Raw genomic sequence first — 16,898 nt, forward strand, 5'->3', positions numbered from 1 at the left:
ATATATATCAAGCTTATATAAGCTTGATATATAGAGATTTAACAGAGAAGCTACTGTTTCTTTATTTAATGGCACTTTTAAAAGCAAAGAGGTTTTGGAAAATCCGTTCACTCAGCTTGGCTTGAAATCAGATACATAAATCGATGAGATGTTTTCTAATACTTGTACTTTCAATACCTCTATTCATGTTTGTTTTCGGTCTTTGTTTTTAATGTAGAAAGATGGATGAGTTGAAAATGTGCTAGACAGCTTTATTGCCATAATTCTAATATCATTACATTTTATTTTCAGCCCCTTAATTCTATTTACATCTTACATTGCTGACAGCCTATCTCATAATCTAAAAGGCTTGAAAACGTATTATTAGAAAAACAAATAACAGTGAAACTTGCAAATGTCCAGAAAGAGAAATAGAAACACTCCATGAAAGACGTAAACAGGCTGCAGACAATCAATTACTTAGGCTATGGAATTAATTGTTTAATGTAAAAGTGATGATAAGTTTGATGAACAATTTCTTCAAAACCTCAGAATTTGATACTAGCTTGGTGGCCTATCCACTTTGGAAATGACTCTACCTTTAGGCTGCTAGCTGTTAGCTTGAATAGCAAACTGACAACTTCCTTAACTAGTTGTTAGTTTGACCTCATGCAACAATAAACACATATATTTGAAAATAAATACAAAATAAGGCAAAAAGATTATCCATTAGAATGGATTAAAAATGTTTAGATACTTAAATCGCACATTTTTACAAGAAAAATGTCAGAGAATATTGCCTACTAGAATAAGATATGTTAGCCACAAAGTTTAAAGAAAGTAAAACTCACCTTCGGATCCGTGAATGTATAACGAGGCGAACATCTTTTCTCCAGTTTACTTGCTGGGGTTTCGGATTGATGTACATCATTACTTGTTATCTTGGACTAACCCTAAAAGCACCGAGTGTAAAATGCCATTTTCAACATACCGGAAGTGACCAAGCCGCTTTTCCCCGAACGCGGAAGCTGAGGTGCAAAGAGCCCATTACAATGATTAGCTGTTAAACTAAAAGCTACAACAGATAGTTAAGCTAATAGTTATCTAACTGTGGGCTTGACGAGCCATCAGCTGATTAATGCTTATTTTCACTAGCTATTAGCTTAACTACCCACTAGCTTAAGGACCTGTTAGGTGACTATCTTTTTGTTTAATTGGCTTGTTAACTGCTAGGTTAATATACTATATTTTCCTCTCATCTGCGTTTGGCTGCCAAGCTGCTAACTGTTTAGCTGTTGCTTCAATTTCCTCTGAAAACACGAGTTACAAGAAACTTCCAGTTCCAACTTAAAATTAACCCATTTCAGAAAATCACAATTGTCTCTTTAAAGGCCTGTCAGTTATAGAGGTTTGTATTGAAGTTGTTTGGGGTTTTAAGCATGTCAACATTGTTCAGAACACAATACTGACTCATCCCAAATAATTACTCTTCACTCTCATTAGGGAGGCAGTGGGAAATTAAAGGGTTAGAGAGAGGCTGTGATCTCTCTTTAGCCCTGACACCACATATTTAGCTTCTAGGAGCTGCTCTGTAATTGTACTGTCACTTTGTCTTTTGTTTTTATTGTGCCATTTTGTTTTCTCTACATGGCATCTAAACACTTCATTAGGGGACAATTTGTGATACTTGGAGTTTTATTACAATTACAAAATTTCTAAGTTCTAAACCCCTGCAGATCAGTGCTGTGGGCTACAGTAGCCTGAAAAAGCTGCCATCATCAGATTCTTGCCAGCAGAGCCTTTAACCATGTGAAATTAAATAGAGTGCAAATTCAACAAGTACCTTCAGCACCCCAGATAATTATTTGTTTTCCTAAATAGCCTGATGAAACAGGATTTAATTGGGCGTCACATAAAAAAGCTTTGAAGAGTTCTACCAACACAACTTTACAAGTGGCTGCAGATGAAGGACCTGATAAAAATCAGGATGTTTGAATGTTTTCCTTGTCTCTTTTCCTCCTCCTTCAGCTTTAACCAGCTTTGATGTAGTGATCCAGTATGGGTTGGCTACACCCGAGGGTCTGGCAGTGGACTGGATAGCAGGAAACATTTACTGGGTGGAAAGCAACCTTGATCAGATCGAGGTGGCCAAGTTGGACGGCACTATGAGGACTACTCTGCTGGCTGGGGAAGTGGAGCACCCTAGAGCTATTGCTCTTGACCCCCGCGATGGGTAACAGCTGCACTGCTTGCTTTACCTCCTGCAAATAAAACAGAGCACAGTCACAACAAGTCCCTCTGTTAAACTATATTTCTGCAGAATCCTCTTCTGGACAGACTGGGATGCCAGTTTGCCGAGGATTGAGGCTGCATCCATGAGCGGAGAAGGCAGGAAGACGATCCATAAGGAGACGGGCAGCGGAGGATGGCCTAACGGACTCACTGTGGATTATCTGGAGCGGCGCATCCTCTGGATTGATGCCAGGTCAAACAAATAAGAAAAAATACATTTTAACCTTTTATATAAGATCTTCACAGTAGCATGTAGCTAAAATTGTTATTTTCACAGATCCGATGCCATTTACTCTGCTAAGTACGATGGTTCTGGATTGATTGAGGTCCTGAGAGGCCATGAGTACCTCTCGCATCCTTTCGCTGTCACCATGTATGGTGGAGAGGTTTACTGGACGGACTGGAGGACCAACACGCTGGCCAAGGCAAACAAGTGGACTGGGAACAACGTGACTGTGGTCCAGAGAACTAATACGCAGCCCTTTGACCTGCAGGTCTACCATCCATCCAGACAACCACAAGGTATCAGTGTATGCAATCACTATTTGCCAACTAGAGGTCAATAGTTATTATTATTATCATTATTATTATTATTATAGGTATTTGTTGTAAATGTACCTGACAAAGCATTGCATTCAGCTACAAGTGTTTTCTTTTGGTTGCACAGTTCCTCCAGTTTTTATCTTGACATTGTTTTGTGTTTAATTGTGTTTTGACTGCAGAGACGCACCAATCAGGCTTGTCTTGGCATGTACTGATTTCTGATTTCTTGCACTCTTAAGACTGAGTTATAGTTGCACTTTTGAAGGTTGGGGTTGAGTGGGCGTGAGCCAGGATGGCGGTATGGCATTTGTAGTTAATATGTATGTTGAAGCCATGTACTCGCACCACCGCGCATCCTGTTCTATATGTCAACCATAAACCTAGCTTTAACTTACCCATCCCAATTTGGACCAATTTTGATTTTGGTTTGCTATGAGCTGAGGGAAAGGGAAATGATCTGGTTTAATCTCTGTTTTTCAGGAATGTGGATAGTTTTCTTTTGCAATTATTTACCTATTTGAGGAACTAGGAGAAGGTCAGGCTACTTGGGTAGAAATCTGTTTCAGAAAATATTCAGGAAGTTGTACTTTTGTACTTTTCGTTCCTAAGCATCTTGTACTGGTTGAACATTCCCCACATTTTGCTTCAGTCATTTCCTGGTTTTAATTTTCAGCTCATAGGTACTGTTAACTTTAGAATATATAACAAAAGCCCTCTGAATAAGTTTGGACAGTCATAATAAATTCCACACTCTTTTGCAATGTTTATTTGTAATAAATCAATGTTAGTGGACATATTTAGATGAATTTAATAAAGCAAAGGAAGTGTTTTCTTTCTTTAGGTAAGAAAGAAAACATTCATTAGTCATTTTGTAGAAAAAAATTATCGGAATATTTTACATTTATTTTCAGAAATGCAATTATAAAGTTAATTGTAGGAACAATGGATCATCATTGTGACTTTTTTTTTTAAGATTGTGTAGCGCTAGTGTCCTTTTCTATTAGTAGCTTCATAAGAAGAATGGCAGAGAGAGGAGAGGAAGAAATGCAGAAAATAGCCTGTGGTTGGGATCATCAGTGTCTAAAATACTCTGACCGACTAATTTACTATTTGTGCACCTAATAAAATGACCGACCGTCTGCGTGTCCGCCTTCTTGGTCCTTCTTCTAATCCACACTGTCGTCTGTGCAGCTCCAAACCCCTGTGCAGCCAAAGATGGCAAAGAGCCCTGCTCCCACCTCTGCTTGATCAACTACAATCAGACGTTCTCGTGTGCATGTCCCCACCTCATGAAGCTGGGCCCCGACAAACGGACGTGCTTTGGTAAGTCTAGACACGTGCAAATCGGTCGTGTTTGTTTGTTTTTGGGGTTTTTTACAGTAGCGGGTGGAGGGGGGTTGTTGCTGCTTGTGTGTAGAAATGTGAGTCTCTGAAGAGCGAACGTCTAAGCTTAATATAATGTTTTCTTCTTTATATAATGGCAGGCTGCTTGTTTTTTATTTATTTTTTGCTTGAGTTTAATATTCAGGGCAAGGCTCTCAATTATGTTGTGTGATATTGGATCCGAGGAGCCATTATTACTGTCCCCCACATCCACAACATACTCTTGCCTGCCTGATACAGTCTGACAGAATCATTAATCTCCCATCTCAATCCCCCCTTCCCATTTCTTCTTTCTATCACTGAAGCCGCGCAGATTTAGACAAACAGTGACTGCTGAGTTTATCCTATTTGTTATGTATTTTCACTGATTGAATTTACTCTCAACGCGGCTGCTGTGCCGTTACCTTGCCAGATATAATCACGTCAGTCAAAGATACAATTGAATTAAGCGTTTGTTCAAGCAGCAGGGATGATACAAAGAAGCACTCATCCCTGCAGCAACTATCCTTCCACAGATTAGGCATTGCTTCCTTTTCAGAGATTACCCTTTTTGACTTGTTGCTGCTTTCACCACTTGACCAATTTCACTGAGCATTAATGGACGCATGTCATCATCTCGTCTCCCCCGCAGAGTCTCGCCAGTTTCTGCTTTACGCTCGACAAATAGAGATCAGGGGAGTGGACATAGACAACCCGTACTACAACTACATCATCTCCTTCACTGTGCCGGACATCGACAACGTGACTGTGGTGGACTACGACGCTCTGGAGCACCGCATCTACTGGTCAGATGTGCGGACACAAACGATCAAGCGAGCTTTTATTAATGGGACCGGAGTCGAGACCGTGGTCTCTGCTGGTAAGAACGATGAGGCAGAACATCTTTCATAGGATCGTTACTTAGACTTGCAAGGGAAACGTCTGTTTTGGGCAAACATTGGTCTAAATTAAAAAAAAAAAAAAACTTAAGAAACTGCAAAGTATATTAGGCACAGACTGAAAAAAAATGTATTTTATCATTGAAATTCAGATAATAATAATAATAAAAACAAAACTTTTGTCGGATATTGGGTTAATAGTCAAAATACAGCAGGCACACAACCAGCATACAGGTTTGCAGACATTGTTCAACTGAAAAATCAATGAAAAAACTGTTTAAACTAAAAGAGCTCTAATGATGAGGAGTAACACTGAAAGAAGGGTCACACTATAGTTTTTCCTTTGTCCTCTCTACTGTCTGTTATTTTAAAAAGGCTTGTTGAGTTTCTGTCCAAACCAAAGAGTTGTTCTACAATTTACGTTTGCTGTGTTTCATCAGATCTACCCAATACGCACGGCCTGGCGGTGGACTGGGTGTCCAGGAACCTGTTCTGGACCAGCTATGATGCCAATAAGAAACAGATTAATGTCGCCAGACTGGATGGCTCCTTTAAAAACGCCGTCATCCAGGGTTTGGACAAACCACACTGTCTAGTGATGCATCCAATGCTGGGGTCAGTGCCACTCACTCACTCACACACACGGAAATAGAAAGGGGCTCGTCGTAAACTCTCTGATGTAGAAACACTCTCATTCTCGAAAACTGCTGTGAGACGTATTCTTTCTTTTGCCCAGCGACCTTTTCTTCCATGAATGCTGAAGCCCCAACACATGTGGCCTCCACACATAAATAAACACACCCTATGACAAACACCATTCAGCTAACTTTGACTTCATAAGAACCAATTAAAACTGATCATTTCAATACTAACCTTATTCATTACAAAAAGTAATTTTTATAGTTTACACTACATACTATACTTTTTAAGTTTGTGTAAATTTATAGTGCTCATAAAGCAAATAGATAAATAAAAGTCTCATTAATCTTAGATTTTTCTTTAAAAAGTCGCTCTCATGTCTAGAACAAGTCAGTTCAAGGTTTATAAATTTACTAAAAGTTAGAACTGAACGTGATCAAATGTGGCTGAGATTCCTTAAAGCTGCGACTCTGAAGCTTCATACCCGAATTGAGTTGTTATTATTTTGTTGCATTGCTTACATGATGTGAAATATGATGAGAGATGTTGTGTCCCAATGACCGGACATCCAAGTTAGCTGTAGAAAAGTCATATAGAGAGGAAATAACAGAATACTTTAGCTTAGCGGAGTGCTAAAGATACCTCAGGCCTTGCTGCTCTGAGTGAAGAGCCATATTGTCCAAACACTAAACACTACCTGGTTTTACTGATAATGTGAAACACATTACTGTGGATCTTCTCAGTTTTCCCTTTATGTAGTCACTGTTAATAAATAGACTACCGACAGCTAACCCTTAAGCATTTTCTTACTATAAAAATGGCTTTAAAGTTTGTTCTCTCATTTTAATTGTAATCCTCTGCTGCTTCTGTCTTTTATTTTGACACTTTCTGAGCTCAGACAGACTCTGTGTCTGATTCACAGCCAGTGTCTCTGTCTTTCTTTCTCTTTTTCCATCTAAGTTCTCTTTGTTTATCCTACATCCTGTCCCTTCCTGCGTTACTTAAAACATTCATTTTTTCCCTTCCTGAAACTCTCCCCCCCTAATCTCCAAACAGAGCTTGGCTCTAGCCTCCCCCTCGGTCGAACAGCGCACAGACAAACCATCTGTACCTCCAAATACCGTGGTTCTGTGGGAATATGTGTGCCTTTCTGTGTTTGATTTCCATTTAGAAAGTGTGTCTGTTGTTTGTTTACTCCGTTGTCTCTTTGAAGGACACGGTGAAGAATAGGACTGTTCCCGATCAGAGCTTTGTTGGTGTGTTTGAAAATGAGAAGCAGATGTTAGAACCATATGCTGGAGCCGTCTGCTTTCTCTGCCACACAAACACACTTGACCCCAACTGGAGTGGGTGGGGTCAAAAAAGGTTGGGGCAGGATAAACTGTGTGTTTGCACTAAAAAAAAGGGAAAAGCTTAAAAGAGGAAATGTGAATCCCCTAGTCTGTTTTTTTTCTGAGACATGTTAAATATAATAAAGGCTGTAGCTGGATGTGGTTAGAATTAAAAGGAAGTGATACATATTAAATATAGCTTAAATACGCAACGACACACAACAAAGGGCTGGCAATTGCATCTCGTTACGATGCGAGATTAAACAATTAACTAAGTTAAAAAGGTACAAAAAAATAACAAAATTAAACTTTTATGTTAGTTTAAGTTTTCAGAAGATTTTGTGAAATCTAGTTTAAGAGTCACATACAGTAGATTTCAAAAGTGTCCCCTCCCCTGGAAAACATATTTGGGAAGTGGAATGTAAAGAATGCTTCGTTTTCCTTCTTTTTGCTTTTTAGCAAGCCAAAATCTGAAAATTTTTGTTTTTACTTTAATCTGATATCCCTAAGTAAAATCCGGTATGACAAATTGCAATTAGTGGAAATTCAGATGTTCCATGAAAGCCTCAAAGCTATGTTAAAAAACAATAGTGGGAAACAGCATCACGAAGGCCAAGACACGCAGCAAATGGGTCAGAGGGAAAGTTTTAGAGAGATTTAAAAGAGGATGAGGTCATAAGACCAAAGAATGGCTCCTAAAGTGACAAACATAAGTCAAATTGTTGGCAAGTCTTATTGCTGTTCACAGATGTTCTAGTTTGACTTCTTTTGCAAGAAATTTTGACAAACTTGTCAGTATTTGGTATGAAAAACTGGCTGGAACACATCCTAAGTTCTCTGATTTTTATTTGTCAGAGTATCAGAACCATGTATCATTTCTGTCACACACACTACTTTGTGTTGGTCAAAATTGAAATAAGATACATAAAAGTTTGAGAAACTTGCAAGGCTCTATAGGTTACACCTAAGCTCCAAGTTTACAGTGACATATGCTTTTCTTTCAGTATGTCCTTTTGATATGTTCTGCTGATTACAAAAATGTCTACACCAGGAAGCTGTACTGGACAGACGGCGACAACATCAGCATGGCCAACACAGACGGCAGCAACCGCAGTGTCCTCTTCACCAACCAAAAAGGCCCTATTGGTGAGAGACCATGGTCCCCCTGTGTTTGTGACTAAGAGACGGCTCCCCCTAGTGATGAGGTCGGACATTGCTCTTACGTGCTCTTTTGTGTCCTAGGCCTTTCCATCGACTTTGACACGGCTCAGCTCTACTGGATCAGCTCAGGAAACAGCACCATCAACCGCTGCAACCTGGACGGCTCTGGACTGGAGGTGCTGGAAGGCACCAAGGGCAAGCTCATCAAGGCTACAGCTCTTGCTATTATGGGTAGGCCTTAATGTGCCCATCATCATAAACTCTTTGTTTGAGCTGCAGTTTCAGCAGAAACGATGTGTAATGTCTACGCTGTGTGACGTTCACCGAAGGGGATAAGCTGTGGTGGGCGGACCAGGGAACCGACCAGATCGGAACGTGTGATAAAAAAGACGGTGGCAACTGGAAAGTCCTGAGGAACAGCACTTCGCCCATGATGCACATGAAGATCTACAACGAAACCGTGCAAAAAGGTGCAACATTTCTTTGTTGAAGTCCCTTGAAGGACAACGTGCATCTGTCTGACAGAGGGTCTAATTTAAAGCCTCTGAATGTTTATCACAGGCACCTCTGTTTATACCCGATTACTCATCTTTGATTTGTTTTGTGTGTTTGTCTTTGTGCGTTTCGGCTCACAGGCACCAATTTCTGCAGCAAAAACAATGGAGACTGTTCCCAGCTGTGCCTCCCCACCTCCCACAACACCAGAGCCTGCATGTGCACTGCAGGATACAGCCTGCGAACCGGGCAGCAGTCCTGCGAGGGTAGGATGTGTTCGCGTGCATACAAAGATCCTAATTTCAAACAAATTCTGCTTCACAGGCTAACATAAACGGTCAGGGAGTGGCTCAGAGATTTCTAAGATCTACTTTTGTGTTTATTGCAGGAGTGGGCTCCTTCCTTCTGTATTCTGTTCATGAAGGCATTCGGGGTATTCCTCTGGACCCTTCAGACAAGTCTGATGCTCTGGTACCTGTCTCTGGCACCTCACTAGCTGTCGGCATAGATTTCCACGCTGGTAAAGCTTTCTCACCCTCCCTCCCCCCTCTGACTTTCTTGTTATAATTTCCCTTTATTGATCAGGAAGCCTGTTTTCTTTTGTTTGTTGTAGAGAATGATACGATCTACTGGGTGGATATGGGCCTGAGTACCATCAGCAGGGCCAAGAGAGATCAGACCTGGAGAGAAGACGTGATTACCAACGGCATCGGGAGAGTGGAGGGGATCGCTGTGGACTGGATAGCTGGTGAGAGGCATCACCAAAAAAGACTGAACAATGTAAAACTTAAGAATTGGGGGGAAAAAAGCTATACAGTCATTTACTAGTTACATAGATAGTTTATTTTAGGCGGTCATTCATCCAGCGACCCATCGTGTTTTTGAGTTAAAAAATGTTTAAAGTTGACAGGAAATTTGAAAATATGACTTGGTAGTCATGTTTTATTGGAAGATTGGAAGATTAACACCTGAACACCAACTTAAAAAAATGCAAATATTTTAAAAAGACTTAAATAAATAAGCAATGCTTAGCCTGGTGGGGGCACAAGTAAAGCCTGGTGGCCCGCCAGGCTTATAATACACTTGGGGAAACAATTCAAAATATAAAAAACTTGCACTAAAAAGGGACAGATGAGTAAAACATATATTGTTTAGACTATATATACAGTGGACGTACATCTTACCTACAGATCTGTCTGTTTTTCAACATTTCTCCTCTGTCTTACACAGGAAACATTTATTGGACTGACCAAGGTTTCGATGTGATCGAGGTGGCTCGCCTGAATGGCTCCTTCCGGTACGTGGTGATCTCCCAGGGCCTGGACAAGCCACGCGCCATCACCGTTCATCCTGAGAAAGGGTGAGAATTACAAAATGAAATACGCTGTGCAGCTCAACCACCACATTTGTAGTTACAGTTCACTATTGATTACACCATTTGAGTGTTCCTGTGCTCCTACATGTTTTTGCTGGCAGCTACCTGTTCTGGACAGAGTGGGGTCAGTACCCCCGCATCGAGCGGTCCCGCCTGGATGGTTCACAGAGGGCGATCCTGGTCAACGCTAGTATCAGCTGGCCCAACGGGATCTCCATTGACTATGAGGTGAGCCACAACGGAGCACTTCTTTATGCTTTTGAGATGAAAGTGCAGGGAGTGTGCAGCCTCACGATTACTTCATGTTGGTGTGTAGGACGGTCTGCTGTACTGGTGTGATGCCAGGACAGACAAGATTGAGCGTATAAACCTGGAGACTGGAGAAAACAGGGAGGTGGTGCTGGCCAGCAACAACATGGACATGTTCTCTGTGTCTGTGTTTGAGAGCTACATCTACTGGAGTGATAGGTCAGATACTCCCCAGCTGCTCAGTATGATTTTCTTTACGTTTCTAAGCATTAGCATCTAATGAACACTGTGTATTTCATACAGGACACATGCGAATGGTTCCATTAAAAGAGGCAGCAAGGAGAACGCCACAGACTCCGTCTCTCTGAGAACTGGGATTGGTGTTCAGCTTAAAGACATCAAGGTTTTCAACAGGGCCAGGCAGCAAGGTAAGCAAAACCAAAGAAAGGGGAGAAAAAAAATCCATAATTTGATTTAGAAATCAATGCAGTCGCTTATGTTTGCGTCTGTTTGCAGGAACAAATGTGTGCAAAGTGAACAACGGTGGCTGCGAGCAGCTCTGCCTTTACCGCGGCAACGGCCAGCGCACTTGTGCCTGCGCTCACGGCATGCTGGCCGAGGACGGCCGCGGCTGCCGCGACTACGACGGCTACCTTCTCTACTCGGAGCGCACCATACTCAAGAGCGTCCACCTGTCGGACGAGAACAACCTGAACGCGCCCATAAAGCCGTTCGAAGATCCGGAGCACATGAAGAACATCATCGCTCTCACCTTTGACTACAGAGGAGGCGGGGGAAAAGGAGCCAACCGCATCTTCTTCAGCGACATTCACTTTGGCAACATCCAGCAGATCAGCGACGACGGATCGGACCGCAAAACCGTCGTAGAGAGTGAGTTTCCCTGCTTTTCTGTTTTGGTTTTGCCACTCGGTCAACTTTCGTCTCATAAAAACATTCATACTTTTCAAGTTGCATTTTGCAACATTACAAAATACTTTGTGGTGGTTGTTTGATGAACCACCACAAAGTAGTTCATAGATGAAAAGCAGAAAGAAACTGATAACACGGTGCTATAAAGTTTAGTCAGAAGAATTTGAAAAGTACGGCATAGATGTATTTGTATTTAGTCCCTCTGACTCAAAATACTTTTTAGAAATTGCCTGTTCAAATGCTCAGTGTACAAAACAAAGAAGTTCAAAGGGTAAGGACATTTCTACAGATATTTTCTCTATTTATCTTCTTTCATTTTTTTTTTATTCCCACACTCTCCTCCAACATACAAACCCTGTCATTTGCCAAACTGTGTTTTTTTTCCAACCTCTTTCTTTTGGTTTTTTAAAAAAAGGGCTTGTGTGTAGCTGTCAGCCCCCTGATGAGAAATCCTGGAGAAGAAAGCTGCAAGATTTTCCACAGAAACTCCCACTTATGTAAACAGAACCAGGAAATCTTTCTTCTCAAGTTGTTGCCAAACCCAAAATAAAGGGGAATTATTTTTTTGTTTATGCTGCGAGAACAAAATGGACAGGAGGTCCAGAAACAAACAGGCCTTCATTTACTTTATCCGAGCATAACAAAACACAGGTGCAATGTTAATGTTTTACCAAAAGTAGCTTCGCTTTAATCTGTCTAACAAGGAATGTGATTCAGTATTGGTTCTTCTACTGTGCCCATAAAGCATCCACACCCACAGCAAATCTTGTGATCGTCTTACGCAATGCAGTTCTCCTGTCTGCAATCTACACTACAGATGAAAAAATAAATGTTTTTATTTCTTTACCAAATAATGCATTCAGATTGAACGAATGCTGTCTACAAACATCGGTTTTCAAGTTTTACTACAGGCTTTTAACTAGATTGAAGTCTGGACTTTAACCAGGTCACTTACACATGATTATGCTTTGATCTGGCTCTCAAACATTTCATAGTAAGTAACACCCAAGTAGACACAAAGTTTGACAAGTACCACAATTTGAACAAACTCACTTCATTTAAAACAGTGGGACAAACGGAAGATAAGCTTCAAATTTTGTTGCTCGACACTCATTTGATTGTTTGGCATAATTGGTCAGAAGGAGGAGTTTAGTTTAATGTTCTGTTGTTATTCTGAAATGTACATTTACAAGATTTAAAGTTGGAGAAGTTAATAGATTCTGAGTTCAAGTCGGAGGATTCTTACCGACCCCGGCGTCAAAATCCAAAATGGCTACTTTGCACTTTAGATGTGGCTGAATATGAACAGGAATAACTTTTTATTTGTACTTTTTATACAAATCACATGCTGTGCTATAAAACATCCTTTATTAAACTAGTTGCTCCGCTGTTTGACAGTACAAATCGCAGAAAAATTATTACATTGTATTCCTACTAGCAGGTATCCTGATCAACAAATAACATGCATTAATTAACAAATTTAATTGAGTTTCTAACTTGAAACAGAAATGAATTTAGATTTGATGCCGTTTGCTGATCTGAGGTTGAACTTTACAAAGGAATAAATCACAGCGTAAGTCGACCCCAGCATTTGTTCCTGGGCCACTCTCATCAGATGCTACACGATTACTACATTCATGTTTTTCTTGCTAATTATTAATGCTAAAATTTCATCTAAGTACCACTGAATGCAGACCATAAAGGCCTTTTAGTTCTAGCTGCAATGCCTTGCTGCACAGACGACCCTAAACATGCAGTGGGTTTTCTTTAGTGGGTTTTACTGTATCCGCTACATGGCTTGTAAACAATCGAGCCTTTTTTGTCTTTATTTCTTGCCACTCTTCCCAAGAATGGATAATTCCTACTGTTCTTGTAAACCATCTGGACACCGAGCAGATTTTAAGACCGTTTTGCACAATAATCTCCTAACGCGGCTCAAGGGTGAATATCGGTTCACAACGAGTGACATGGCTTTTCAGTTTCAGTCTGTCACTGATGCCAAGTGGCAACCATTTTATTCACAGGTCTTACAGCATAAAGTTTGTTTGATTTGATTACACCGATATTGTCAGATAGTAGACAGCACCACATTGTTCTTTTCGATTTGCCGTTCCCGTTTGAAAATCTTCAGCAGATCCTGTCTGAACTTTTGGGACATCAGGACGTAGAGGATAGGGTTCATCACTGTGGAAGACGTTGCCATTAGGCGAGCAAACACACTAATGGCGCCATAACGCGGCGTGGCCCCTGTGGCCCCTGTGGTCGCCCAGTGTGGATTGACCAGTAAGGCCAGCGCCAGTCCGTACGAGGGCAACCAGCACACAGTAAAGGCCAGCACCAGCATGGCCGTCGTCTGAGTCACTTTGCTTTGATAGCGTTCGACTTGGGGGGTCGTGCTGGCTTGCTGGCCCCGCCACAGGAACATGTAGATGCTGCCGTATGCCACCGCGATGGTGACCAGTGGAACCATGAAGGCTGCGAGGAAGTGAAACAGTCCGTAAATCATCCGCTGCTCGTGAGACAGGAAGGAAAAGCAAATGAAGCGGTCAGGGCTTCCTTGAGAGGTTTTCACGAAGCGGAAAGCCAACTGAGGGGCTCCGAGGCAGCAGGCCGGGACCCATAGGAGGACGGCAACCATGGAGACCCTGCGCGGGGTGAGCAGGCCGTACGCTCTGGTGGGTTTCACCACAATCAGATAACGAGAGACGGCCAGCGCCGCCAGGGTGAAGATGCTGGCGGACGAGCAGGCAGACCCCAGGAAGCCCACCAGGCGGCACATGACGTCCCCAAATGGCCACCTCCTCATGGCTATGGCGGCGGAGTAGAAGGGAATCATGGAGAGCAGAAGCAGATCTGCAGCGCTCAGAGCCAGCAGCAGGATGTCCGTTCCCGTGCCGATCGTGGACGCATGGGAAGCTTGTCCACCGCGTTTCATACGCCTCCGCTGTCGTCTGCACAAGATCACCATCACTAAGCTCTGTCCGGTAACTCCCAGGATCAAAATGAGTGAATCCATTATGGGGACGAAGATCTGCTCCACGCTGCCAGAAGAGTTACACATCTGCTCCACGCTGCTGCCAGAAGAGTTACACATCCTGTGCTCGGTCCAGGTGATTCTGACGCTCTCAATTCTCCCCAACAGCTTGTTCGGTCATTTCACTCAACCAGTCATAAAACGGCTGATAATACCTGTAGAAAGGATTAGTCACAGTCAATAACAGTCTTCCAAGAAATAACACCACATGGATTTCCAAACACGCAACAGCGAGGGTGCTGACAATTACCAGGCAGTTTTTAGAGGAGAAGGTGATTGTTAAATATAAACACCTGCTTCTTCTTGACATGCTCCTATTGGGACATGACCGTCAACATGACAGACTTGTTCAGTGATGCATCTATTTTCCATGTACCGTCCAATCAGCTGGCTCCCAGTAGGCTCTTTGCTCCTCTTCGGTCTCCCGTTGAGCTTGAATGAAAACTGTGAAGCTCAGGTCTGACACCTCGCAGCAGCCCACCGCTCCACATCACTTCTCAGTCGGACAAATCAATCCACAGCCCCTCTTTTCTCCGCAGAGAGGGATATTCTGCAAAGCGGATTGGGAGCACAATGTGAACGTAGAAGGTGAGAAGCTTGACTGTAAGCGAATAAGTGGTAGGTGAACTCTGGACCGATTATGAGACAGCACAGCAGAGATGGGTTGGCCGGCTCACTGTGGGAGGACCTAATGAGGCCTAGCAAAGATTTTTTTTTTTTTTTTTTGTTTCCCATGCTTCATCATTTTAGCTTCTTATCAGAAAGGATAAGATTTGTTTAGAAGTCCTTGTGCATGGATGTACAAAATATGCATAGATACTATAAATAAACAAGAGGAGTCAGTGGAACGGCGTTCGCCTGCAAAATCTGGGTAATTATTGACTTCCAGCCTGATAGCAAACACTGAGCAGCTATCACACCTACTGCAGGCAGCTGCCATAAAATCTGTGTCAGGAAAGCCACCATTAGGAGTTATAAAACTGCAACTCATCCGTTTGATTGGCAACAGCAAATTTGTACATGCTGAGACAGTTTAGGTCTACAGAAAGATGAAGGACTTTGTGTAAAAAGGAAGATTTGGAGATTTACAGCTCATTAGCAGCTCTAAGGAGAGAGGGAACAAGGAAGAATATATCATATGTACGTCGATTTTTACTGCGCAGTGATTTATGAATGCAAATAAAAAGGCGCTGTTTGGCAAGTTGCTCAAGTTCAGAGCAGCGTTGCTTCACTTGGAAACATTCATAACAGAAACAGTGATCCATGTCTGGCGTCGGACTGAAGATGTGCCTCATCTGGCAAGGAGCCTCGCTGGGTATTTGGCCAGAAGTGGGAAAGACTTAGCGAGGTCGTATCCAGTCCTGAGAAAAGACCTCTTTTATCATTATTAACAATGTCTCTACGAGATCTTGGAAAATATGGAATTTAAATGTGAGGATTTTCTACAGATGAGAGCATGGTGAAATATGTGTACGCCATATCTGTCCATCCAGGAACTATCACAGAAGTTTATTTTCATTGTTAAGCAGTCCTGCTCTTAATGAAGCCTTGTAAGTGTGCATGTGTGGCTGTTTCTCATTAGCAGCACAGCTGTTCTCAGTCTGAACTTTGTGTTCCTCTATCCTCTGGTGTACTCTACCTCCCTACAGGCAGAAAAAAAATCCTTTAGTTCAGAGGTGCCCAAACTTTTTGAGAGCAAGATCTACTTTTTCTCTCACCAGCTGCCTGAGATCTACCTCATGACACAAAGACATAAAAATTGCAAATTAAACTCTATTGACTTATGCAAATATATCACATCAGTTATAGCAGAAATAATAAAGTGACAGAAAACCTAACGCAGTTTCTCCCTCAGTGAGATTCTGACACTGGGAGGAGGTTACTGGTTTCTCAGTCAGAAGATGGTTGCAAACCTGACGCCAGCAGGTGTCAGTCAGTCAGTCATGGTAGATCTGACATTTGGTTTGATGACTGAAATATGAGCAACTACAGACTGATAGGAGGAACCAAAGAGCCCAGGAAAGGTAAAGGCAAATCTTCTGAAGTCAGGATATAATCAATTTAATTTCACATAATTATCGGCGGTAGAATTTGTTAAAACTTAATGAAATATATTTGTCCTATTTGATGTTTGTTGTGACGTATGCTCACAAGCGAACGAGGTAATTAGTCCAAGTTTGTCGTTTGTTGAATGTTCAGAACCTACTAATGAGCCACAGCAAAGATAAACAACGGTAAAACAACCCGAACAGACGATCAGCTGAAAACATCTCCTACCTTTTTACTCTCGGTCTCTTCGGCGTTTAAGCACACCGGTTGCCGTGGCAACCGCCTGCGCCCCGCAAGACGAGCAGAGATTACGTTAAAAACATAACATTCAGTCCGTTACGACATCCGGTTTCCAGGCTTGATATTTATTTCCCCATTATTAATCAGCCTCTCGTGAACACAGCGGTGGTTGATTAGCTAATTTAAACTCCTGCTCTGCTCGTCAGTCGGTCTTTGAGTCGCCTTTTCTTTTTCTTTTTTTTTTTGTTAATGGAACCGAAACACACTGAATTGCGCAACACCTTGTTCAAACAATAATTACTCAGATTATTAATTTTAAC

General features: G+C 41.9%; 2 protein-coding genes across 15 annotated transcripts in view; one reads left to right on the forward strand and one right to left on the reverse strand.

Annotated features, from left to right (window-relative positions):
- Positions 1-16,898, forward strand: part of LOC106950604 (low-density lipoprotein receptor-related protein 1-like) — a 121,134-nt gene that overhangs the window by 76,153 nt on the left and 28,083 nt on the right. For all 8 annotated transcript variants that reach the window (XM_015037565.1, XM_015037561.1, XM_015037560.1 and 5 more), the window contains 17 exons: positions 2,008-2,212; positions 2,300-2,464; positions 2,549-2,793; positions 4,006-4,137; positions 4,829-5,056; positions 5,516-5,690; positions 8,097-8,191; positions 8,288-8,437; positions 8,536-8,676; positions 8,842-8,967; positions 9,090-9,221; positions 9,315-9,449; positions 9,932-10,061; positions 10,178-10,304; positions 10,393-10,544; positions 10,629-10,753; positions 10,842-11,216. In XM_015037565.1, coding sequence (XP_014893051.1) covers positions 2,008-2,212; positions 2,300-2,464; positions 2,549-2,793; positions 4,006-4,137; positions 4,829-5,056; positions 5,516-5,690; positions 8,097-8,191; positions 8,288-8,437; positions 8,536-8,676; positions 8,842-8,967; positions 9,090-9,221; positions 9,315-9,449; positions 9,932-10,061; positions 10,178-10,304; positions 10,393-10,544; positions 10,629-10,753; positions 10,842-11,216 — 2,838 coding nt within the window. The remainder of the gene's footprint in view (positions 1-2,007; positions 2,213-2,299; positions 2,465-2,548; positions 2,794-4,005; positions 4,138-4,828; positions 5,057-5,515; positions 5,691-8,096; positions 8,192-8,287; positions 8,438-8,535; positions 8,677-8,841; positions 8,968-9,089; positions 9,222-9,314; positions 9,450-9,931; positions 10,062-10,177; positions 10,305-10,392; positions 10,545-10,628; positions 10,754-10,841; positions 11,217-16,898) is intronic.
- The window catches only part of LOC106950608 (delta-type opioid receptor-like), an 8,148-nt gene continuing 3,641 nt past the window's right edge, over positions 12,392-16,898 (reverse strand). Inside the window, exons 1-4 of one of the 7 annotated variants that reach the window (XM_015037578.1) lie at positions 16,567-16,784; positions 14,666-14,839; positions 14,540-14,603; positions 12,392-14,444 (exon numbers count right to left, since the gene is read on the reverse strand). In XM_015037578.1, coding sequence (XP_014893064.1) covers positions 13,324-14,349 — 1,026 coding nt within the window. In that variant the 5' untranslated portion in view covers positions 14,350-14,444; positions 14,540-14,603; positions 14,666-14,839; positions 16,567-16,784 and the 3' untranslated portion in view covers positions 12,392-13,323. Of the gene's footprint in view, positions 14,445-14,539; positions 14,840-16,566; positions 16,785-16,898 lie in introns of those variants that run through there. The other 6 variants (XM_015037579.1, XM_015037576.1, XM_015037574.1 and 3 more) reach the window with 6 other exon arrangements.

Source organism: Poecilia latipinna, unplaced genomic scaffold (assembly GCF_001443285.1).
Source record: "Poecilia latipinna isolate Pla-1442-1.1 unplaced genomic scaffold, P_latipinna-1.0 Scaffold411, whole genome shotgun sequence".
In the NCBI taxonomy this organism is placed as follows: domain Eukaryota; kingdom Metazoa; phylum Chordata; class Actinopteri; order Cyprinodontiformes; family Poeciliidae; genus Poecilia; species Poecilia latipinna.